Genomic DNA, 25,185 nt, shown 5'->3' with positions numbered 1-25,185 from the left:
ACTACATAAATAGTCAAAGCATCATGAAATTCGAAAAAAAAGTAAACTAGACAAACACAACATATGCAACTTTTTCCACTTAGATTTTAACCTACTCAGTGTTTCTAAGGCATGAGACGCACTCGGTGTACAGACATCTTCAAGTCCAGGGGTAAGACACTAAGACATGAACAAAGTGAAGCAAACCATCACATGTTTAAAGCTTATAGTAAAATGGGTTAGGACGTATAGATTGAGGATAGAGAAGCATTAGAGAAAAAAAAAAGTAGCCGAGTCCATGAGTGATATAAAGGCAAAATTAAGAGAAGCAGAATAATCCATAAGTTCAGCCAAAGCTTATTGAACAGTGAATGTATACTGTATGTGGGACAACCATCATTGATATATGTATAATTTAAACATTCCAAATAAAGAAATAAATACAAATTTGAACCAAAATCACACATATTAACAAGAAGCTATATAATTACTGGACGCGTAATAGGACCATGTCCAAGAGCCTATCATCCTCATCACCTCAGCTCAGCTCATGCTTTAATATAAACTGCAAGTGCTAAACTAGATTCAAACCAGTGCCCAACAAGGAAGATCCACTTTGCCGGGTCTAAGAACATTTCTGATATTGCCTGCAATAGCACATAGACCCCGACTTAGCATATGATAAAGCCAGCCAAAGCAAAAACAAGCAGAAGTTGTATTAAGGCTAACCTCAGCTAGGATAGCAGCAGCAAGGTAGCTACCAGCATGAAAATTATTCCACAGACTAACTGCATAGTCAAAGCTCTACTACATATGTCCTTGACTTCAGTTGTCAAATACTACATATTAAAACCCCTTCATCACCCAAAAGCCAACCCTGCAACGTGGCATAAGAAAATATAAAGTCTAGCGCATAGTTTGTTCATCAAAAGGATTCAAAAGAAAGCACAGATGAATCACAAATTTGTAAATCATGGGCTATGATCATCCACCACTCCAAAATATCCATCACCTGTATAAATACTAAATATGCAGTCCTATCTATAAACCAAAGGGCATTAAGTGCAATCATCAAACTTGGAAATCTCTCTAAAATCACTCAAGGATGGAAAATAGTCTAAACTACACTCAATGAGGTTATCAATCATTTATGGGCGGCTGAAATAACTTTGGATAACTAGGCCAATGTTACACTCCCTCAAAACTCATGTCATGAAAAATATCCTCATTCACGGAGGATAAAAAAAAAAAACATTCATGCTCAAAATTAAATTTGCTTTCAAACAAGGATTCTTGAAAATGCCAAGTTAAGCTAAAATTTAACAGTGCCACACAACAACTTTCACATAGAGTCAAACATTTTTTATACACTTCTAGCCAATGATATTTTCCAACACCACAATTGAAAGCAAAGAAAATACAAAATAGCCCCAAAAGAAAATGTAACTAATGAATAGTTCAAATTGGGTAAAAGCAAACAAATCCATTAAAAATTTCAGAAAATGAGGGGGGATATCCCAGAAAAATAAGCAATAATAGTTTCCAAAAAAATAACAATTCAAGACTACCAATACCTATTCTAAGGAGATTCCTAGGTTTAAAATTTCTAAATAACAAAACAATGAAAAATCAGCTAGACTGAATCAGAAAGCATAAAATGGTAAACTTGCATAATAAACCCATCAATCAAACAAACAAACAAAACGCAATCAATTGGGAAATTAAAGATGTTTTATTTTAAAAGGTGGTCAAACAAGAAATCAAATCAATCAACAAAACTCCGTTGGACATTTCTTGCCAAGTCCATAAAACCCAGGCACACATTCTTTGCACTATCGGGCATCAACACAAAATATCTATAATAAAGTTTCCAATATCTCCTACCCCTGAGGGTTTGAAAGACCAAAGCCATCAACATAAATCATGGTTTAAAATTTTGAAATTTACCCAATAATATATAGTTCAGCACTTCAGCCATAACACACTTCTGTTGACTTTTCCCATTCTTGGCAACCCTCCCCCCCCCCCCCCCCCCCAATTTTTTTTTCTCTCCCTGCTGTAGAAGGGCTATTAACTTCTCATCACATGTACATAATGCAGCAAAGTAGCAAACTACATATAATGTTATGGAGTTTTCAATCTTAATGCCTAATGTTTGGAGTTTGGACTTAAAAATGCGTGAAAATATTTCATTGGCCACGTATTTAACCCAAATCAAAGCAAACATAGCTCGGCCAAAACATAGGATGGGGAGCAAGTAAAAGGGGATAAAGCATGGGGCAGGGAGTAACTGAAAGGCATAAAATATATAAGACATTTCATCTTCATGAACAAAAATAAACCAACCTTAAAAATCAAGATCTTTGCAAACTTCATCAACCTCAAGAGCATAGTTGGTCTTCTGCGAAGTCATTATGATCACAAGGATTCAAGCACCACATGCAAAGCCAGAGTTCCTTGAACAACCCAGGGCACAGTAAATTGAAGATAGCAGCCCACTCAATATCACTTAACCTTAAAAAACATCACATATAGAATAGTCATTTACATCAATACCAGCAACCATGTTCATATATAAAATTGAATTTCAGAATTTACTTATTTCACAAGAAATACAAGGCTGTGGCAGCAGAAAAGATCCTAATATTGAACAGTCCAAGCTTCATTGTCCTCGAACTTGATATGTAGACTTTAAACCAGCTAAATGCATAACCTATTGCTATGGCCATACAAAAATTGTTTAGTATTCCAAACAGAAGGGTGTTAATGGAAGCATTGTTTCTCCAACAGGTTCAGTCTCACCCTAGTATACTATTTTACATCTTACAAACACTTCCCCTTTATATATTCTTTCCGATTCCCATCTAATTAACAAAATCAGCTGCTTTCTACACTCGCACTAATCTTGCATGTGCCTTTAACCTCTTAGCATCAAGCAATCCCATATTTTTCTCCTCCCTATAGCAGCGCTTCTGGTGTACACCCTTTTATTTATTTCCTATATAACCCTCTACATCCAATGAATTGAATAGAGTCACCATTAACTAGATTACACGTATCAGAATATATAGATACTGTCTACCAGTTCTATATATATTCTGTTTATCAAAGCAATTCATGTATATATATATCTAGTGTGCGCTAAATAATGAAAAGAGAGAAAATGGCAGCAAACCTGAGACTTGTCTTTGGCATCATTAAGACGCTCGCCATACTCATAGAGCTTCTCAATGTCCATAGTGTTGCCAGAAGCGCCAAAATCAGATAAAGAAATAAAAACCACATAAAAATGGGGTACTACGTTTAGAGATACAGAGTGTAGATTTGTGGTTTTAGAATATATATTAGCTAGTCTTGATATAATAATTGATTGTAATATATATGCAGATTAAAATTCTGCTTGCTCAAATGAACACAACAACTACATATTATCGCCAACCAACAAGGAATTTTATATTGCATAGTGACTGAGAAAACTCTTAAAATTTCAGAGAAAAAGTTGCAATACACAAGTATCAACCAGCCATCAATATATTTTCTAATTTCTAATGTCAGGAGCTCTTTCTCTTTGAAGAATGCCTGTAAGGCTGTAACCAATCAAATTCAACAATTTCTCTGTTCAGATTATTTAATTTTTGGATTCTACATGTCATAAAGTATAAAACATTCAATTATTGGAGTAAAAGTTTCTAAAACATAAAAATCATGCCTTTTTCTCGGAATCCAGAAAACCTTATCAAAATTTCCAATCAGCCCATATTCAAAGGGTAACCATATACTTCAACATTATCACACATTTATCAGTATTTTTTAAATTATAATATATTTAATTTCTATGAATCACAGAAATCCATAACAAACAGAACAAATCTACATCATTGAAGAATCTAGGAATTAAAAAAAAAAAAAAAAATACTTCGTGGATTCAATTCTGCAGCTGAAACAAATAAATAAAAGATTAAAAAGCTATAAAAGTCTTCATATAACCACAAGTCATCGCAATTAAAATTTTTAAATAATTATTAGTTATTCAGTGTGAAGAAAGGCGTGAAGGGCAAATGATGTAGTAGATGAGTCGATGGCAATCACCCAGGGGGGGGGGGGGGGGGGGTGGGGGGGAGGGACTATGGACCAAAATGAAAACTCCTAGTTATGAAACACAGAAGACCCATCGTCTATCACACCCAACTTTGCCTCAACTCCTGCAACTCCTCGAGATCTTGCATATCAGGATGATACCTCAACTCACCATCATCATATCTTTCCAAGTAGTCAGTCAATATAGATGAGACCTCTTCAAGCAGATCACCTTTGATTGGAAAAGGTTTATTCCCTTGAGAATATGGAAGGCGATGAGCAAGTAGTGAACAGATCCTGCCATCTTTTCCAAACGCAACAATGGTAGGAAATCCACCATTAAAGAACCTTGCGAAGAATTTCACAACCACAGTGTTAACGGCAACGCAGGGGTTATGCCATGATAGTTTACCTCTGGCTTGTTTAGAATCATCTCCTTTGGGTTCAGTAACTACTGTAGCATCAGCTATGGAACAGGGAAGAATAACAGCATCCATATCAAAAGTGAAACGTGTATACGCATCATAAACTACAGAATTGATACTAAATGGATAATCAAAGTAAAAAAGAATATTCTTCCCTATATGATGATGCTCTAAACGCATGTTGAGTAAGTCCAAGAAAGATTCTAGGGTGACTTTGCTTAGCTCTGCCAGAGTTTTTTCGACAATGTGCTTCACAGTGAAGGGATATGCAGTAATACCATAAAGCTGCATAAGTTCAGCTCCATAGGTATCTAAATAGGAGCCATTAGGACCGACAATGATCACCTTCTCTCCCTCGAACAAATGCTTGAGTATAATGGATGCGGTATTGTTATAGGGCGCAACCCACCAAGAGATATTCTGCTTGGCTAGCACAGTGCTAAAAAATTCAGGATACGACCGTGGATCTTGCCCATGCCAATCAGGAAGATATACAACCACAATCTCCAACTCCTTGTCACTTTGCCTACACGCTTCCTCAATTTTACGAAGCCAAGGAAGCAAATTGCCCGAAGTATAGAGGTACAACCCCACAAGCTTTGATTTGAGTTGAAAAATAGGCCGTTTCTCCTTCCAAAATGCCTCACTTCCTGAGGAATTCTTCCTGAAGACAAAATCAGAGGTTCTGCAATACAAAAGGTCCTCAAGAGACGATGGAGTAGTGAGATGCAGATCAGCATCCGCATCAGTAATGAAAGGAAATGCATGGGAGTTGGCTAAATGATACCAGGGAACAAAGTCAAGATCCCCAAAGTGTCGAACCTCATTGTGCAAGAGAACATTACCAGTGGGGGCTACGAGAGTAATTTTGGCCATGAACATGCCTCCAAGATACTTGCATACACGATGACGATGAGACTTGGCATGGAATGGAATTGCAAGGCAAGACGAAGGAAAAGCAGACATAAATTGGCTGAAGGCTTTCTTGTCATGGGTCCAGCCATCTCTCATAATAGCAACAATTACCATATCAAATCGATTCTTCATTTTAGAGTATAAATCATGACAAGCAACTGCTACTTTCCGGGCAACAGAATTCCAATGAAGAGGCACCATGAAACAACAAAGCATGACGTATTTACCAATTAAGATTCTTAGCATCTACTATAAGACCTCTACGAACCAGATAGCCCTTTCCAGAAGGAAACAACAGGGACTTAACACCAAGACGCTTGCCAATCTCTATGTCACACTTAGATCGATATTTACCACTACCAAAGTCACATTTTTTATAAATCGAGTCTCCCAATTGACTTGAAACATGATTAACATGAAAAAGATCGGTTTTTGAATTATAAATGCTGCTGCCATCCAATTTTTTTGTAAACTCTTCTTCTAGCCAAGGTTCTATAGGAAGACAAGGAAACATGTACCTTCTTAATTCCTCCTTATCCAACTTTAATTTCTCAGGAATCTTCTTCCACCTATCTACATCCATATCCTTATTATTGGATCAATCACATGCACCAACAAATTAACACAAAATCAATTAATAATCTCAATAAATCAAGAAATATAACTTCGGGATTTAATCAATAACCATAACCATCAGTCATTTTCACTGATTTGGATACCATCCTTAATGATATTATGTCCTTTTGTAACTTCTTTTACGTCTATATCTTGTTTTCATGTTAAAAGAGATGGCAATTTTGTTGCGCACCTTTTAGCTTAGCTAGTACCTTTCGGAGTTGTGGCAAAACTTTTGTCCACAAGAAATAGCTCCGTATGTATTGTTAGACAATATTTCTAATTAGGCAAAAGCTAAGAAACGCCCTAGGGCGTTGGGTAAGACAAGTAAAGTAAAAATATTAAATTAAAATAAACATTGACTACACCGTTTGACACATAATTTTAACATGCATTCCCAAATTAATATTACTTTATAATATTTTAAATGTTTATCTGACACTCGTAGGTGTTCATTAGCAATATCCTTCTAATTAATACTAGCTTGCTTGGTTGGTAAAAAAACAAAATTGATTAGTAAATATAATACTACATTTGCAAAACCGTTCACAAAAAGACCAAATTTTCCACAAAAAATTAATTTTTTAGGTATTTGGGCAGAAACTTTGCATAAAATAAACAAAATTGATTAGTAAATTTTGCAAAGAAAGACCAGTTGAAATTCTAACCAACAACGAAATTGAAGCTGATACACTAGAAATAACATGAAATCAAAACATACCTTGACATCTCTAGTACAAATCATTCCACTGGTTGAAGTTGAATTATCAACACTCACATTCGCCTTTCTACTTCTCTTCTTCTTACTAGAATCAGACACTGCAAACAAGGACAAACCTCACCTAAATTAAAATTAAAAAAAAAAAAAAAAAACTCAAAATTAACCCAAAAAACATACAGAAAGAGAAGGGATACTTGCATACAGGGTAACTCAAAATCAACACAAAACAATTTCTTTCAAAAAAAACAATAATTGATCGAAGGTTAAGGTTAATTGATCAGGGTAAGGCTTTTTTTTTTTTTTTTTTTTTTAATTTTTTTTTTTTTATTTATTTAACGGCAATTGGGAGGGATCGAAGGTTAATGTTCAGTTTAGCTTGAGGCCCAAATTCTAAAGGAAAAGGGACATATAATTTGATAAAGCTGATAAATATAAGAAAAAAAATACAATTTAGTAATTACGGAGTAGTAATCTCACCTTGTCTAATTTACTTTAAATAATTTAACTTTTGATTGTTCTACAATAATTTCAACTTCTATTTGTGTTTTCATTCTTCAATCCTGATTACCGATAACTTAGATAAAGAGTTAAATTGGCAGGAAGAACCCGTGTTCGATCCCTCACAACAACAATTGGGAGGGGATTGTAACCTAACCATCCAGAACTGATCTCCGAATCCGGATTAGCCTAAAAGGTGAACAGGGTAAAACACCTAAAAAAAAAAAATTAAATATTTCCTCTGTTTTTTAATACTTGCAACTACACAATTTTTATCACGCTTTTTTGAGAAGGTGTAGACTAGGTAAATGAATTAATTAAACATTTAAAAATGAATAATTTTATCAAAAAATTAAAAATGGACTCAGGTTTCCCACCTGCCTTCCATGGCTTTATTAAAAATCACAGTGAATCCCTCCGCTGAAGCTGGGTCATTGACGTCACATTCACCAAACTTAGGCAGTGGCCTTCCCTTGTCCTAACAAAGTGACAATTGCCAAGGAAGGGGTCAAGGTTCAAGGATATGTATGATAAGCTTTCCATGATTTCTATGAGACTATGAGAGTATGCTTGGTGTAGATCACCTTGTAAGACATAGAGTTGATGTGGATCTTGTAAGGAAGGGGAAGGTTCTGTCTCTTGATCAGTACTCTTAGTATAATGATGAGAAAGTAATAATTCGTTATTTTATCCTTTTCGTTCATATTTTAAGGTTGGTGTTTTGTGTGCGTGTGTTTGGGGTGTGGATAGGGAAGGGGTTTATGGTGGTGGATTTTTTGGAGTTGTCGGTTGTTTTTGTTGGTGGAGATGGATTCAGGATAGGTATACGAGTAATAGTTTCAAGGGGGTGGGAATGAGGTTTTGGGCTAGGTACAAAATCTTCAAAACGATGAGGATGAAGTTTCTATTGAGGTATGGGTAAGGTTTCGAGGAGGGTTGATCTGGTCATAGGTGGTTGGGAGGGTGTTTACATGGTGGCTAAGGTTGAAGACGGTGGTTTACGGGGTTGAGATGAGGCTAGCGTAGGTTTTGAGTGGTTATGGTGGGGTGGGTAAGAGGTGAGTGTCACGATGGCTAGGGTGGTGATGGGGTAAGGCGATTTCGGTGCCTAGCGGGACAGGTATTCAGGATGTTAGGGTCAGTGACTTAATTTAATGATCCCACTTTCTCTCTCTTACCCTTAATCACCTACCCTTCTTTTTACTAATCTTCTTTTATGACTTGGAAACTGTGCAACTATGCAGATAATTCAGTACGGAGGTAGTGCTTTACTTGAATGTTAATAGTGACCAAGTAACATGCCAAGGCAAACATGAAGCAAAATCATTAAGTAAACCAAAACCACTCCATTATAACTTAACTGATACAAAAACCAAAAGTTATACAACAAATGAAAAAGCTTTACAACTCAAAAGCACAAGAAATGGAGAGTAAGAAAGGAAAACTTTTGGTTTTCTTAATAATGACCCACACAATTCAGTACATATAAATACAATATAAGAGTCTTCTTTCCATGTTTCCTTCCCACACCAACTCATTCCAACAGCACAAGAGAAAAGAAAAAAATTGTGTTGTTCCAGGTTTTGAAGCACCCTATCACAACTCTTACATTTTTTGTTCTTTTGGGAGAAACGTGTTGGAGTGGGATCTCAGCCAAATATCCCTTTCCATATCAAGTCTATCGAGAAGAGACTCTCCTTAAGAATGAACATCTGGGGCTTGTACACAGCATAGCCATTTTTTCTGCAGAGTCCAAGAAAATCAAGAAATAAGTCGGACATGAAATCAAATTAGTTTATAAGTCCCAAGTTAAATCATCTTAATTGAGGCAACCTCAATAATTTCTTGTCAATAAAGTATTGTTAAACAGTTGACATAATTAAGTATTGAAACGATGCCATTTGTACATGATAGCATATGCTCTCTAGTCTCTATGGCAAATGGCAGTCGTAGACTTCAGCTCTCAAAATGGAAATGTCATAGAAAAGAAAGATATCAATATCCTCTAAAAGTCATTTTCCTATGATCATGACAAACTTTTACCTAAATACCTAATATACTACCTCAAAGCTAGTTAAAACTCAATGATATCCCAAAGCTAATTAAAATCTCTGTGTTTGCTTATTTAATCATCTACCCATACCCACCAACCCTACTTTCTCCATTGAAACAGAGGGAGTATATGATTAATCAGCAAATATTCATAATAATTTACTTGGGAATGGCAAGGCGCTACTGGGAGTCAAACAAACAGATGGGTTGCAATAGAATGCACAAGTTACTATAGATCTTGTACCATAATAATAATACTTTTAGCAGTCATTCACCATTTCAACCATGAAAAACAAAAGATGACAACCAAAAAGCAGAAAACAAAGGATATGACAGATTAGTAAAGCAACAGGCATGTAGCATTTTCTCTGTCTCAAAAAACCTCCAAATGAATTGGCCACAAGGCCAACAACCAAGTTAGCTACTGACTAGAAATGAGATGGAACTCGTATGTAATGTGCTCTCTCAAACAAGCAATTAAACACAGCCAAAATGATGCAGATGCGACAGTGGTCAAATCTGAAAGAGAAATAAAAAAACTTACAGGCTGAGACTTGGTGGGCTCCATTCCAGGCCTAGATGTGGGCTGGTTCTTCGCAGGGGACTCAGGTTTCCCACCTGTCTTCTTTTCATCCCTGGCTTTATTAAAAATCACAGTGAATCCCTCCGCTGAAGCTGGGTCATTGACATCCCATTCACCAAACTTGGGCAGTGGCCTTCCCTTGTCCTGACAATTGCCAAAGATAGGGTCAAGAATTTGTGTGATACATTCTTCCAATGAGGAACCGGAGAAAAGTGAAAATCCCAATGAGGGAAAAACATAAATAATCCTCTGATCAGGATGTTGACCACCAGAGTTCATTTCCAAGTCCTGCTGGACAAACCCCACCAACCTCCCTCACTCCCCACATAAAAGTCAAAAGCATTTGCATACACCTTATTCAAAATTTACCATGCAACATTGACATCAACTAAAAATCATAATTCAACTTTGCATATGATATCCCAAATCTAATCCCCAGATCTAAATCACAATACGAGAAAATTTTGCTATAGCAATAAAAACAGCAGCTGGATATAGATGTTCTTATTATAATCATAGAAATAAAATTTCTGTTTTTACCAACATTGTAGATACATTTTGCAAAGGAAGTACAAGCACAGCTACTCGTAAACAGACCACCATAACAAGTCAGCACAATCAAATTAGGGAGCTCACTAGATCAGTAATATAGGTCTGTGCACACATTGACAGAAATTTTACACAGTAAAAGATCACTGGAAAAAAATTATTTTAAAATAAGGCAAAAACAAGAATAAACTTTTATAATGCACGAAAGAAATGAAAGAAGTTGGAAAATAACTTCAAAACACTATGGCCCTAAAAGACATAACAGCAACAAAAGGTAACAAATTTCTGACCCTACGTCGCTTGAAATAGCTTCGACTGGCTTTTTCTTGTCAGTGTGCAAGCCTACAAGACAATATTCCCAAAATTCAAAGAGGTTGAGACTTGAATCTCTAGCAAAATTAAGAAAGCTGGTCACAGCATAATTAAACCTCCAATTGTGCAATTCTTAAGCCAAGAAAATTAGAAAAAGTTGTTCCGGATTAATTTAACAGATAAGTACAAATTCAGTCAAATCATCACCAAATTTGAAAAAACAGTAAACAGGATAAACACATAATATGCAACTTTTTCCACTTAGATTTTTTCCTACTTGGTATTTCAACGGCCTGAGGCGCACTCAGTTGACACACATCTTGATATCCAGGGGTAGCTATTAAAGGAAGAAAAAGTGAAGCAAGCCATCACATGTTTATAGCTTATAGTAAAATGGGTAAGGCCGTGGAGATTAAGGATAGAGAAAGTAGGTGAGCTCATGAGTGGGTGAAAAGCCAAAATTAAGATCAGAAGCAAGATTAATCCAGAAGCTCAGCAAAGCTTATTGAACAGTTGAACAGTGAATGTATACTATATGCGGGACAACCATCATTGGTATATGTATACTTTAAAAAATCCAAATAAAGGGGAAAAAAACACATTCAACCCAGAACCACACATATTAACAAGAAGCTATAAAATCACTAGATGCTTCATAGTAGCACGTCATATTCTATGGCTTGTAGAAAATGGGAACAATAAAGATTCAGGACAAGGGAACCTACAAACAGTAATTTTAATAAGAACAAAAAGGCATGCCTCTAAGGCCCTCAAGGATTATGTCCGAGAGCCTATCACTCTCAGCACCTCACCTCAGCTCATGCTTTTATATAAACTGCAAGTGCTAAACTAGATTCAAACCAGTGCTCAACAAGCAAGATCCATTTTGCCGGGTCTAAGAACATTTCTGATATTGCCTGCAATTGCACATAGACTCCGACTTAGCATATGATAAAGCCAGCCCAAGCAAAAGCAAGCAGAAGTTGTATTAAGGCTAAGCTCAGCTAGGATGACAGCAGCAAGGTAGCTGCCAGCTGACAATTCTGCTTCCACAGACTAGCTGCATACTCAAATAGTCAAATCTCTACTACATACTACCCCTTTATCAACCAGAAGCCAACCTTGCAACGCGTCATAAGAAAAGACACAAGCTAGCATCGTTCGTTCATCAAATGGACCCAAAGGGTGCCAAAATAAGCCAAGTTGCTCACACATTCGTATATCATGGGCTATGAAATCATCCACCACTCCTAAATATCCATCACCAGTAAACTCTAAATAAGCTGTAGTAAAAAGTTATCCAAAAAAAAAACAAAAATTGAAGTCCTACCTTTAATTTAATCTCAAGGACTCACACTTTAAGTGTTCGATCATCGAAATTCAGAAATATCTATATAACCACTCTAAGGTAGGATGGTAAATGGCCTAAAATCCACTCAATGAAGTTATCAATCAGCTACAGGCAGCTGAAATACTTTTGGATAACTAGGTCAATCTTACACTCCTTCGAAGTCATGCCATGAAAAAATATTTACGTTTATGACATGACGAAAACACGAGTAAAACAAAACAAATCCATGGTTGGCAATGACTTAGCTTTCAAACAAGGATTCTTGAAAATGCCAAGTTAAGCTAAAATTTATCAGTGCCTTACAACTTTCACAAAAAGTTTAAGTCAACATCTTCTAATCACTTCTAGACAATGTCACAATGATATTTACAATAAAACCACAATTGAAAGCTAAGAGAAAACAAAATACCCAAAAAAAATACAATAGTTCAAATTGAAAGCTAAGAGAAAACAAAATTCCCAAAAAAATACAATTGTTCAAACTGTGTAAAACCAAACCAACCAATCAAACTTCCATAAAATGAGAAGGAAAAAAAAAAAAACCAAAAATTCAAAAAAAAAAAAAAAAAATCCCAATTAAAAACTATCAACTCCTATTCTCAAGAGATTTCTAGGGTTAAAATTTTTTAAATGATAAAAATCAAAAATCATCTAGACTGAATCAGGAAGCTAAAAATGATAATTCTGCTTAATACACCTATCAATTAAAAAAAAGAAAAATCAATCAATTGGGAAATTAAAGAAGATGAATTGTAAAAAAGAAGGGTCAAACAAGAAATCAAATCAATCAAGAAAACCCAGAAAACTGAAGAATTAAACCCAATAACAAAACCAGATCAAATCAAACAAAACATGAAAAACACAAAAAATCAAGCTGAATTGCGATGAATCTAGGGTTACAAACAACAACAACAACAACAACAATCAGCAAAAAGATGATAAATTTCAATAATAATAATAATAAAATAAATAATTGAATTTTGACTTACCGTCATGAATACAGAGAGGAAAGGAAGAAACAGGGGGGAAGAGAGAGAAAGAAGAGAGAGATTCGAATGAAATGAAGAACAAACAAAAAAAGGGGGTAAAAGAAAAGGGGAGAAAGAAGATGAAAGAAGTAGAGAGAGAAAGAGGAGAGAGAAAATGGGGTTTTGATGATGACGAAGTTTTGTGTATGTGAAATGGGGAGGAGAGAGAATTTTTGTATGAAAAGCCAGAAATAGGCATGTGAACGTGGGGACTTTTCAGAGCTCATTCTCTCTCTCTTACAACGCCGTTTGCTTTCTGTTCTTTTTAACGCCGTTTATCTATTTTCACCGCTAACAACTACTGTAATACGGCTAACATTATTACCATAGCTACGAATAACAGTTATATGTACGGTTGCATTTTGTCGAATACGCCCTCTAATAGTATTTAAGGGCATGTTTGGCAGTAGCTTTTGGTGGTGGATGTAACTTTTATAAGAAGCGAGAAATATTAGTTTTTGAAAATAGAGGTAACTATTAAGAAATAAATCTATAGTTTTAGGGAAAAATATTGATTTTTATAAGTAATAGTTAGTTAATATCTAATTTACCGAACACTCATACTTAAATTATCTATTTTCTTAGTTAACTAATTATTTCTACACAATAACAGCTAACTTCACAACTAAAAGCTAGTTTCACAATTATATTTCGCCGAACATTATCTAAGGGGGCGTTTGGTTCACATAACTAAGCTATAAGGTATGGGTTTAGAATGGTTTAAACCCATATCTTATGTTTATTTTATGAGTTTAAGAGTTTTAAACCCATACCTCAAACCCTCAGGGTATGGGTTGGGGTTTAGAAACCTTGGAGGGGAGGTGGGTTTGACTCATTCCCATACTTTTAGGTAGGGGTGAGCATGGGGCGGGAACCCGTACCGTTAGTACTAACGATTCGGGTACCAAATAACTAAATTCCTTAAAAGTGACATCCATAACCCGAACCGATAAGTTCGGGTATCCGTACTTCGGGTACCCGGATTTTCGGATTGGTTATCGGGTACCCAATAAGATATCCAATAATGATAATTAAAGTTAATTATGTAGTTATTATGATATAATTTACCACTAATTAGCTACAATATCATATGATTTTGACCAAATTATTAATAATGTTACTAATCATTGATATTATAAAGTAATTATAAAGTAAAGTAAGAGTTTAGATTTTAAAAAAATAAATTTAAGTAGGGAAAAAAAGCAAAAAAATGCTTATCGGAACGGATCGGGTAACCGTTAATTTTAAAATGATACCCAATAACCATACCCGATAACAAATTATCGGAACGGGTACCCGAACTGTTATGGTTATCGGATCGGGTACCCTAATTTTCGGAACGGTTACGGATTGGTTTTTCGGGTTTTCGGTTTTTCGGGTAGTTTTGCTCATCCCTACTTTTAGGTATCAAATAAAAGAAAAAAATTACATTCCATAAGCATACCAAATATATGGTATTAAGAATCAAGTTCCAAACCCACACCACTATAATTTCATTTCTAATTCCAACCCCATACCAATTTACGAACCAAACACCCCCTAAGTGACTAGCGTATTAACGAGTACGAAACATAAAACACTACATACCGGATTCTCGGAAATAATAATTTGTTGATTGAAAGGAGAATTAACGGTCTTTTTCTTCGTAGTCTTTTACTTGTACTGTTGTACATAGTATTACCATTTTTTATTTTTTATTTATTAAAATTATTTTTATGCAACTAGTTGGAATATTTATTTGTTTCAATTGAAGGTGGGGACCATGATTTTGGGAGTGTCTAATGTGAATTGGAATATTGTACTCCGTAATAGTTATGTCACTTGTGTGCATGTTTAAAAAACTTTGATAAAGTACTACTAACTACTAAGTGTGTAACATTGGCAATTTGTATTATTGTCAAAACGGTTTGACAGTTCGGTTTCGGTTCAGTTTGGAATTGGTTCGATTTGAAAACGGATTGGTTTGAAGTCGATTTAAGTGCCTTAAGGGTCGATTTTGGTTCAATTGAAATAATTATCGGTTCGATTCAGTTTCGGTTTATTCCTAAGCGGTTTAAATTTAGTTCGACTTGTAAACAATCCGGGTAGTAAACGGTTCGGTGCAAACGGATTACAGTTTGTTGATGGTTCGGTAAAAACGGTTTTGATTCCGGTTCCGATGGTTTAGGGTGTTGGAAACGGCTTAGGGTTAGAAACAATATTTTAATCTACTTTGGTATGAAACAATCATGACACTAAACTTGACCTGAGCGTGAGAATAACTCGACCGAATGTTGATTAGACCTGATGAATTACCGACCAAGCTTGAACTTACTTCAATAATCCCACTCCTTACCTAACTGGTATATGCCTAAAGTTAAAATCGAATCCAACTAGAATTTGACGTGAATAAAACCAACTCATATCCGAAATAGTAAACAATCCGACTAGAATCAAACCTGAACATGAAGCTTACTTTAATCCTATATCGATTTTGACAAGGTTTGATAAGAATAATTTCCAAACTTGACACAATTATTTACTCAAATTAGAATTTAGAATTTAGAATTTAGAATTTTGAGTTTAACTAGTATTAGAGTACTAGAGTTTGGTACCAATTGGAAAAAAAAGAGGGAAAGAATTAATTTTTTAAAAAAGAATAAAATAAAAAACGTAGTAAATAAACATTTTGTTGTATCTTCTAGAGTTCTAGACCAAAACCCCAATTCAATTTCTTCACTTGACTTTGGGCTATTGTTGGTCTTCAACCTCTGCAAACTGCCCAGAAATCAGATGGTTAGAATTTTACTTTTAAATTAAAAAATGTTTTCATATTTAGTTTCATTAACAATCAAGAAACCCTCTTTAATTCCCAGAATTTTCTCAACCTTTCGAGGTTTCTCGAGCTTAAATTCTTCCCATTTTCTGGGAAATAATTCAAGCTCTCAAAGTGCTGTTACTTCCACCACAACATGCACCAACTCCAAATTTCCTGGTAATTTTTCTTTCTTCAAATCACTTGAAAATATGACAAGTTTGTTATTATTTCATGTGGAAATTGCTTTTATCCTATTTGTAATTTGATGGGACTTACTGAAATTTCTTGAATTTTCGTCATGGTGTTGAATTTGTGATGTGCTAAGAGTATGCAAAATATCATATTTCTGTTAAAGTTTGTAACTTTTGATTATTGTTTGTTGTATTCCTTTTATGGTACAATATTTGGTTGCCGGTAATTTGTATAATTTCATAGGGCCTGAAAAATTCATGGTGTTGCATTTTTCCAAAAGTTAAAAAATCCCATTTTGTGCTGTTGTTAAATTTCAAAATTTTTAGGTAATGGGGGTATAGAATATGCAAAAAAGAATATTTTCCAATTTTCCAGAAATGATTGATTATACTATTCATCAAATCATGGAGTATGGCTTATGAGGTGAACCAATTGTTACTTGACCGGAGTTGATGGTCTGATTATATTCTGAACGAAGTGTTTGAAGTGCCTGCTTTATACTGTAGTGATGTTATTATCACTTGATGATTACAGGAGGTTTGGAAGATAGCATTTATGCAATTCTCACGCTTGATCGGTGGGAGTCACTGAACCGCATGGAATATAGATTAGCTTCACTTAGACCAGTTCATGGAAAATTAGCTTTAAAATTTCTCGATTGGGTCATTAAAAGGCCGGGTTTGGAGTTGAATCACATGCTCCATATGTATTGTATTACAATTCACATACTAGTTAGAGCTAGGATGTATGACTACGCAAAGTCACTCTTAAAGCGTGTATCTTATTTGGACGTTGATGTAAGTTCCATTTTTGGAGCTCTTATGGGAACATATCGACTTTGCCGTTCAAATCCTTCAGTCTTTGATCTCTTAATGAGAATTTATTTGAAATTGGGACAAGTAGATGATGCTCTGGAGACATTTCATTTGATGGCTTCTCGAGGATTTAATCCATCAGTTCATACTTGCAATGTGATCTTAGCTGCAATACGGCAGCATCAGGTGGCTTGGGCCTTCTTTAAAAAAATGCTCGCGAGAAGGATTTGCCCCGATGTTAGTACCTTTAATGTGCTCTTGAACATTTTATGTGCAGAGGGACAGCTTAAGAAAGCTGAGTATCTCCTCAGGAGGATGGAAGAATCTGGTTATGTCCCAAATGTGGTTACGTATAACACTATGCTTGGTTGGTATTGTAAGAATGGAAGGTATAAAGCTGTTTGTGACCTTATGGATCAGATGACTTGTAAAGGTATTGCAGCAGACACATATACGTATAATATGCTTATTGATAGTTTATGTAGAAATAATAGGAGTGCGAAGGGGTATCTACTGTTGAAAAGGATGAGGAAGAAGAAGATACTGCCCAATGAGGTGACTTATAATACCCTTGTTAATGGGTTTGTCAAGGAAGGGAAGCTTGAAGTTGCTGATAAAGTTTTTGAGGATATGTCGAGGCTCGATCTTAACCCGAACCATATCACCTATAATACATTGCTTGATGGGCATTGCAGTCATGGCAGTTTTCAGGAAGCTTTCAAAGTTCTTTGTAAAATGGAAGCTGTGGGGCTTGCACCTAACGAAGTCAGCTATGGGACTTTATTGAATGGGCTATGCAAGCATGTCAAATTTGAACTTGCAAGAAGTGTATTAGAGAGCATGAAATCAAAAGGTATCACGGTTAGCTGCACCATGTACACAATGATGATGGATGGGTTTTGTAAAAATGGGATGCTCACTGAAGCTGTAGATTTGCTAGCCGCAATTTCAAAGGACGGCACTTGTGCTGATGTGATCACATATTCTGTGCTAATCAATGGATTCTGTAGGCTAGGAAAGATGCATAATGCGAAGGAAATATTATGTAAGATGTACAAAGCAGGAATCCGACCTAACAGGGTCATATATGCAACAATGATTTATAATGCTTGCAAACAAGGAAGAGTTAATGAGGCCTTGAAACATTATGCAGCCATGAACTTTGATGGACACGAAGCTGATCTTCAAACTTGCAATTTGTTGGTTTCCTCTCTTTGCAAGAGTAAAATGTTTCGGGAGGCTGAGGATTTCATGCAACATATGACTAAACCAAGTGCCAGACCTAATTCTGTAACCTTTGATTGTATGATTGATGGTTATTCAAATTTAGGCAAAGTGTTCAAAGCATTTTCTTGCTTTGATGAGATGATTAATCTTGGTCATGATCCAAGCCTTTCCACGTATGTAAGTCTTCTGAAAGGAATTTGTAGGGGTGGAAACTTCAAGATAGGGAAAAGATTTTTCCAGTTGCTGCGTAATATTTCTGGTATGCCCGATGCTTTTGCCTACAATACATTGATCGCTGCCATGTGTGAATCAGGCAGATTGGCAGAAGCAGTAGACCTCTGCAATGAAATGATCCAAAATGATCTTCTTCCTGATAATCACACATATGTTACTCTTCTGAGTGGTTTGTGTAAAAAGGGGAAAGTTGTTGCTGCACTTCTGTTTCTTGGAAATTTGACTAGTAGAGGAATTTTATATCCTTGCCAAGTGGTATATACAATACTGATTGATGCTTCATTTAAGGCTGGCCATCTAGACGCTGCTTCCTATTTATATGAAAATATGGTGAGGGAAGAGGTCTACCCTGATGTAGTTGCTGCAAATGCTATTATAGATGGATATTCTAGGAAGGGACAAATGGTTAAGGCACATGAAGTTCTGCAGTGGATGAGTGGAAACTCTTTTCCAAATTTGGCTTCTTATAACATCCTTTTACATGGGTATTCAAAGATGCAGGAACTATCAAAATGCTTCATTTTGTACAATTCTCTAAAAAGCAAGGGATTTCTTCCTGATAATTTAACACAGCATTCCCTCATTCTAGGACTCTGTGAGACACAAGCAGTGGAGCTTGCTGTGAAATGTTTGAAGAAGATGATATTGGAGGGAAGTATACCTGATCAGTTGACATTTAACATGCTTATCAGGAAACTTTGTGAAAGTAGTGAGATGGAGAAGGTATTCGAACTGACTGACGTGATGCTGAAAATAGGAGTGCAAACTGATAGAACTACCTATGATAATGTCATCATTGGACTCACTAAAAAGTCAGCTTTCCAGGAAGTGCATATGGTTTTTCATGAAATGCTGGGAAAGAGTTATGTTCCTACACGCAGACAATATACAACATTGATGAAAGGTTTGCTTAGAGCAAGAGATATAGCAGGTGCATTCAGGCTCAGAGATGAGATGGAGGCCCTTGGCGTGAGCTCCTCTGATGTAGCTGATAGTGCTATGGTTAGGGGACTTGTGAAATGTGGAAAGATTGATGATGCAAAATTGATTTTTGATAGCATACTACGAAACAATTTGGTTCCATCTGCTCTCACTTTTACAACTTTGATGCATGGGCTTTGCAAAGAGGCCAGGGTCACAGAGGCTCTAAAATTTCGGGAAATTATGGAACGATATAAACTAAAACCTGATGTGATTTTGTACAATGTGCTTATTTCAGGTCTTCATGCTAATGGTGATACTGATGGAGCTTTTGAATTGTATAAAGAGCTGAAACAAAAGGGTCTTTGGGCTAACATTACTACTTTTGAGATTCTCATCAGTGCCGTTCTTGCTAGTAAGGATCTTGAAAAGGGTGAAACTCTTTTGATGGATATGCTAGAAAGGGGATTCATATCTCAAATTGGAAGCTCAGATGACATGCAGCAGCTTTTGATATCTGCTCTGGACACCCTGAAAATGCTGCGAAAAAACGCAAATAGTGGCTAGGTTTATTAACAATCAGGCTTGGGCAAATTAAGTAACAGGATGCCTGATCACAGATATTTGTCCAAGTTCATATTGGTTCTCTTCTAGCTGATCAGGTTTTCTTTCCATATTGGTTTTCTTGCGGTGCGTTAATCATGTGTGTATATGTCAATTGGCTTGTTAACTTAGAATATTATGGAGCTACAATTTAGTTTCTTAATCTTCTGCTTTGTACGGTTCAGGTGGAGACAGCACTGTTACAATTTGCCTGTTCCTTCTCATGGCTATATGATGGCTTGAAGACTTGACAGATACCTTCTGTTAGATGACATTCTTCCAATATGCTCTCTGGCTCTTGGCCTCTTGCATGCATGTGGATCTGAAACAGGTTTTCTTTGAAAAATAATTTTCTGTGTCTTACAAGTTTATGATTGATGCAGTATGCATTCCCATTGGAACATCATTATTTCGTAGGTCTTTAAGTGAGTTAGCTTTTAGATATGTGATGATAGGTTTTGTGCTGAGCGAAATTAGTATACTTGCATATAAAACTGTCTACATTTAGATAGAACAACTACCTTGCTGGGCTACTCAGAATAAGTGGTCGCTGGGTGTATGTTCTTGAAGACTCATATAATCAGTTGTGAATGAGGTTAAATCAGGATCTGAAGGGGCGATTGAATGTGCAGCATCAAGGTGAAGAGTGAATTGATGCTGGTGGTCTCACAAGAGAGTGGTACCAGTTGTCATTTTGTCAAGGACTATCTTTGATAAGGAAGTGCTACTTTTTACCGCAGTTGGGAATAATATAACCCTCCAGCCAAATCCTAATCCTGTCTCCCAGACTGAAAATCTATCTTACATCATCTATGTTGGTTCTTGAGGCTGTTGATTCCAGATTGCAATAAAAATTTGAAGTGGTTGCTGGAGTTTAATAATTTATTATATGTTCTGCCTTGCTTTTGTGCAGACATCATTATGGTCATTTTGTATGATTGGGTTTTTTGTGTTTCTCACGTCATCTCTGATTGGCTTTGCAGAATGATGTTTATGATAGTTCTAGACCTTACTTTTAGCATGGATGCAGATGGGGAGAAACTTATAACAGACTTGAGCTCTCTCTATTATGCTCCCAGTATAATTGAACTTTGGAATTGAAGAATTTCTTCTTATGCTGTATTGGTAAATGATAACCCATACCCTAATACTTGTCCGCTTTATAAATCCAAATATAATTGGATCTGCTCGAACTAATTCTTTCGTTTAATCGGTCTTTTTCTGTTGCCTGTTAAAGGTCGCTGATTATGAGCTTCAATCTAAGGGGATAAATGTAAAAGTGTTACAGAGGAAACAAAGCACGAGTATGTTGATCTTGTTGCTGACCATATTTTGACGAATGCTATCCATCCCCAAATCACTTCATTCCTTGAAGGTTTTAATGATTTTGTGCTTCGGGAGTTGGTTTCTATTTTCAGTGATAAAGAGCCTGAACTCCTTATAGGTGGACTTCCAGAAATTGACTGTGAGTGAGCTTGATCACTGTTACTCCATTTGTAATATTGCTTCCGCTCTAGGATATTGATTCGTTCATATGCATTCCAGTGGATGATTTGAAGGTCAATACAGAGTATACTGGCTACATTGTTGCTTCCAATGTCATTCAGTGGTTCTGTGAGGTTGCAAGCAGTTTCAGGCTTTCAGCAAGGAAGACATGGCGAGGCTGCAACAATTTGTTACTGGAATGTCAAAGGTACATGATTAATTTTTAGCCACCATGCTTTTCCTCTCATTAATCTCGGATCCATTTTGGTTTAGGCAGTTTATCCATGATTGAGTTCTACTTGTATTATTCAAGGCAAAAACGTCTTTCAAAAATACTTGTGTCATGACTTGTGATTTAGTGCTGTTTGCTCCTATATTCATATGGGATTGGTACATTATCAAGTCCTTGTAAGACTATGAATGCTATATAGTCTGTTAGGAAAACCTGCTAGTAAATTTCACTTAGTAAATTTCACTTTGAAAAGTTGAAGTGTATAATGAGATTCATGCTTAGGAGTTAGGACCAAGTTGGTTAGGATGGAGTATTGATGTACCATGTATAGATCTTACCCATACAGTTCCAAAGGGGATCCGATTTCATTACCTCTCCATTTCTGTTAGACCCTTTCTCCGGGGAAAAAAAAAAAGGAATTGATTGACCTGCTACTTAGCAGAAATGTGACAGTTTAGTGAGACATGACTTTAGTCCATTGTATTTCATTGAAATGAAATAGGTGCTTGGAAGAATGCTTATAACATTATAGCCACAATATAGTTAAAGCAATCAACTGTATTTGAATCTAATCTGATCGTAAGGCAAGTCAATTTATTTTTTGTTGATGGCAGGTGTGCACTGGTTTTGCTGTATCTTATGCCAGTTGGTATATTGACTTCTGACTTCCCAACTTCCCATTGACTGCCAAAAATAGTAAGGTTACCAACTTATTCATGTTATAATTTACCTTCTGTATGTAGTTCTCTTTTTTAAAAGAACGTAGTATGAAATTAGCATATTATGCAGCTCGTGTTGTTAAAAGGTTAAATGTTGATTCATTGTACATAATAGAGTTGCTTACTGTTTGTTGACAATTGAGCTTTTTTGTCGCAATGCAGCCCAGCGTCAGTGTTTTGGTATTCACTTTTTATTATTGAGGAATTCGCCTTTGCTACATGCCTACAATTCATGGATTCAAGTGCTAGTACTTTGGCTCCAATACAGAAGTCAATACAGAAGTAAATACTTCTTGGAAACCTTGTTGAAAGTGGCTTGACAGGAAGCAAGATTTTACCCAACCATGCGGAAATAGACTGAATGATTAGAGACAAAGCCGATTCTTAATAAAATATTTGGCGCGATCATTAAGCTAATCCTTAAGTTTAGTGATGAATTCATTTCATACTATACTATGTTGTTAAAGTTCCTAGGACCGTATTATATGGTAGAATTTATCATCTGGCAACTACAAAGAACTTCCTTGTATATTATAACAAAAAATTGACTCCATTAGACAATTATTTGTTTGAGGAAACTTCTAGGTTGACTTTTTTTATTATATTATTTGATTGGTCTCAAATGTCCATATATTAATTATGTACAAGTATAATGCATTAGCCTACAATTTAACATGCAACATAAAGTTTTAAAGTATAGAATATAACGGGTGTATTGTATAAGACGTATAGTAACCAATGATTATTTTAATACGAATATTTATCTAGTCAACTGTTAAAAGTCAATTAATAGTAAATTGGTAATCGAAAGCTATCTTAACAATAATTAAAAGTCGCCCATAAACTGTATATAGTGAAACAAAATTCATACTCCATACTATATAGCTCTAAGAAAGGAATAACTTTGCTATGATGAGCTTTCCAGTGCTGCACCTAGTACACTTTTCATCACAAGAAAAGCAGGAGTTTTTTTTAATTTTTTATTTAATTTTTCCTTTGAGATTAAGATTTTACAATAAGAAAAGTTGAAATCTTTAAAAAGCAAATTAATTTTCTTTAATGAGGAACCTGGACTTCATGTCTCATACGAAAGCTAGTGGGATTGACGGCTGGAAATTTCTTGTAGATCAAGAAGAGCACTCAAATGTGTTTTTCTTTTAATTTTCCTGAACCATTTTTTTTTTTTTTTTTTGGTCTTTTTTGTTTGCTTTATTTGTCAAATAAAACAATTTTTATTTCACATTGAGTATCCACAAAACATATTATTTTTTGATGAAATATTAGAATTTATTATAAAATGGTATATCTGGGGCTTGCCCCTCCCGTTCACCAAATAAATTATAAAATGGTATATTAAAATATTTTCTCTCAATTCTCAGATAAAAAAGAAATGAGGTAGTTCTTCTCAAAAAAGAAAAAAAAAAGAAATTAGGTAGTTAATTGTGGATGTTTATAGAGGTACTGTATTAATTAAATCTCTAGTTGAAAATGAGTGGAGATATAAACTAGTCTATGCTTCGGGTGAGCCCATATTTTCCATGTTTTTGTAATTGAGGATAAAATGTGAATAATATAACCTAGAAATAGAAGAGTATTGAATGTATAGAAATGAATCCAACATACAACATTGACGTTTTAATCACTACTCGTATTATTAAAGAAATGCAATATTAACAAACCTCATTTCCCAACTCACATATATAAAATTTCACTGATCATTTAAATTACCAAAAAACTTCCAATTGAATCCACCCCAAAACGAAAGATGTCTACCATTATCACTAGAATAGTAGCATATCATTTGCAATTATTGGAAACAAAATCGATTAATAAACATATTCATAAACCCGCGTACCTTGTTATTATTAGATAACCATACTTCCGTGCTACATAGTAGTTTCAATAATAAAGTTAAAAATATACCTAGAAGCTCATACTTCACTACTTCATGTTTAATACTCCAAACACCACCATATTAGCTAAACAGTGAACTTGAACAGACCGAAATAATTTTCAATAATTATTATACAGGTTTAGATAGCTCATACCTTCGTGCTACAAATTAGTTTCCATGATAAAGCAAAAAACAATACTTAGCAGCTCATGCTTCATGCTCAGTATTATAAAACACCACTGTAATAGCTTAACAGTGGGCCCGAACGTGCCAAAAAGATTTCCAATTCCAATTCCTAAATCTTTTGGTATGATACTCTATTTTTTTAAATGCATCAATTTGACATTTGCTCTATTTACATACCATGTTTGACTTAACTTTTTTGCTATTATAAAATAAATAAATTTAATTATATAATATATCATTAGATTCATCACAGTGTCTACATTTATAATAAAATTTTGTTACAATTTTTACTAATATGATATTTTGAATTATTGCAAACACCATTATAGTAGCTTAACAACGATCCCAAACAGACCGAAATAATTTCCAATTCCAATTCCAATTCCAATTCCAAATCCAAATCCAAAGATAAGGGGGCGTTTGGTTCACGAAATATAGGTATGAGGTATGGGTTTAGAATGACTAAAACCCATACCATATGTTTGGTTGACAAAAATATGAATTTCAAACCCATACCTCAAACCCATGAGGTATGGGGTTTAGAAACCTTGGGGGGGAGGTGGGTTTGGCTCATTCCATTCCCTTAGGTATCAAATAAAAGGAGAGAATAGTGAGATATTCCATTCCAGAATTAAACCAAACACATGATATTAAGTATCAAGTTCCAACCCGATACCACCTTAACCCCATTCCTGATTCCAACCCCATACCACTTTGTGAACCAAACGCCCCTTAAATCTTTTTGCAAAATCTGATAAAATCAAATTCCTATGTT

General features: G+C 35.3%; 3 protein-coding genes across 4 annotated transcripts; 1 reads left to right on the top strand and 2 right to left on the bottom strand.

Annotated features, from left to right (window-relative positions):
- Positions 1–4,084: 4,084 nt before the first annotated feature.
- Positions 4,085–6,987, bottom strand: LOC145575014 (putative nucleoredoxin 1). The gene is made up of 3 exons (XM_081632930.1): positions 6,935–6,987; positions 6,733–6,830; positions 4,085–5,982 (listed from the first exon to the last, which is right to left on the bottom strand). The coding sequence occupies exon 3, from the start codon at positions 5,640–5,642 to the stop codon at positions 4,158–4,160; it is 1,485 nt and encodes a 494-aa protein (XP_081489056.1). The 5' UTR covers positions 5,643–5,982; positions 6,733–6,830; positions 6,935–6,987; the 3' UTR covers positions 4,085–4,157.
- Positions 6,988–8,556: 1,569 nt separating this feature from the next.
- Positions 8,557–13,263, bottom strand: LOC145575013 (protein NOI4-like). Its single transcript, XM_081632929.1, has 3 exons — positions 13,067–13,263; positions 9,827–10,009; positions 8,557–8,973 (listed from the first exon to the last, which is right to left on the bottom strand). Exons 1-3 carry the CDS (start codon positions 13,070–13,072, stop codon positions 8,929–8,931), a joined length of 234 nt encoding a protein of 77 aa, XP_081489055.1. The 5' UTR covers positions 13,073–13,263; the 3' UTR covers positions 8,557–8,928.
- Positions 13,264–15,816: 2,553 nt separating this feature from the next.
- LOC145576988 (uncharacterized) lies at positions 15,817–22,899 on the top strand. 2 transcript variants are annotated; one of them, XM_081634690.1, is made up of 7 exons: positions 15,817–16,079; positions 16,629–20,225; positions 20,878–21,019; positions 21,132–21,359; positions 21,440–21,587; positions 22,226–22,307; positions 22,493–22,899. In XM_081634690.1, exons 1-2 carry the CDS (start codon positions 15,908–15,910, stop codon positions 19,856–19,858), a joined length of 3,402 nt encoding a protein of 1,133 aa, XP_081490816.1. In that variant the 5' UTR covers positions 15,817–15,907; the 3' UTR covers positions 19,859–20,225; positions 20,878–21,019; positions 21,132–21,359; positions 21,440–21,587; positions 22,226–22,307; positions 22,493–22,899. The 2 variants fall into 2 exon arrangements, with proteins under 2 accessions (XP_081490816.1, XP_081490817.1); XM_081634691.1 differs by having other exon boundaries at positions 22,226–22,312.
- Positions 22,900–25,185: the final 2,286 nt, after the last annotated feature.

This window comes from Chenopodium album, chromosome 13, assembly GCF_948465745.1.
Source record: "Chenopodium album chromosome 13, dcCheAlbu1.1, whole genome shotgun sequence".
In the NCBI taxonomy this organism is placed as follows: Eukaryota; Viridiplantae; Streptophyta; class Magnoliopsida; order Caryophyllales; family Amaranthaceae; genus Chenopodium; species Chenopodium album.
This window is presented reverse-complemented; position numbering and strand designations above follow the sequence as displayed.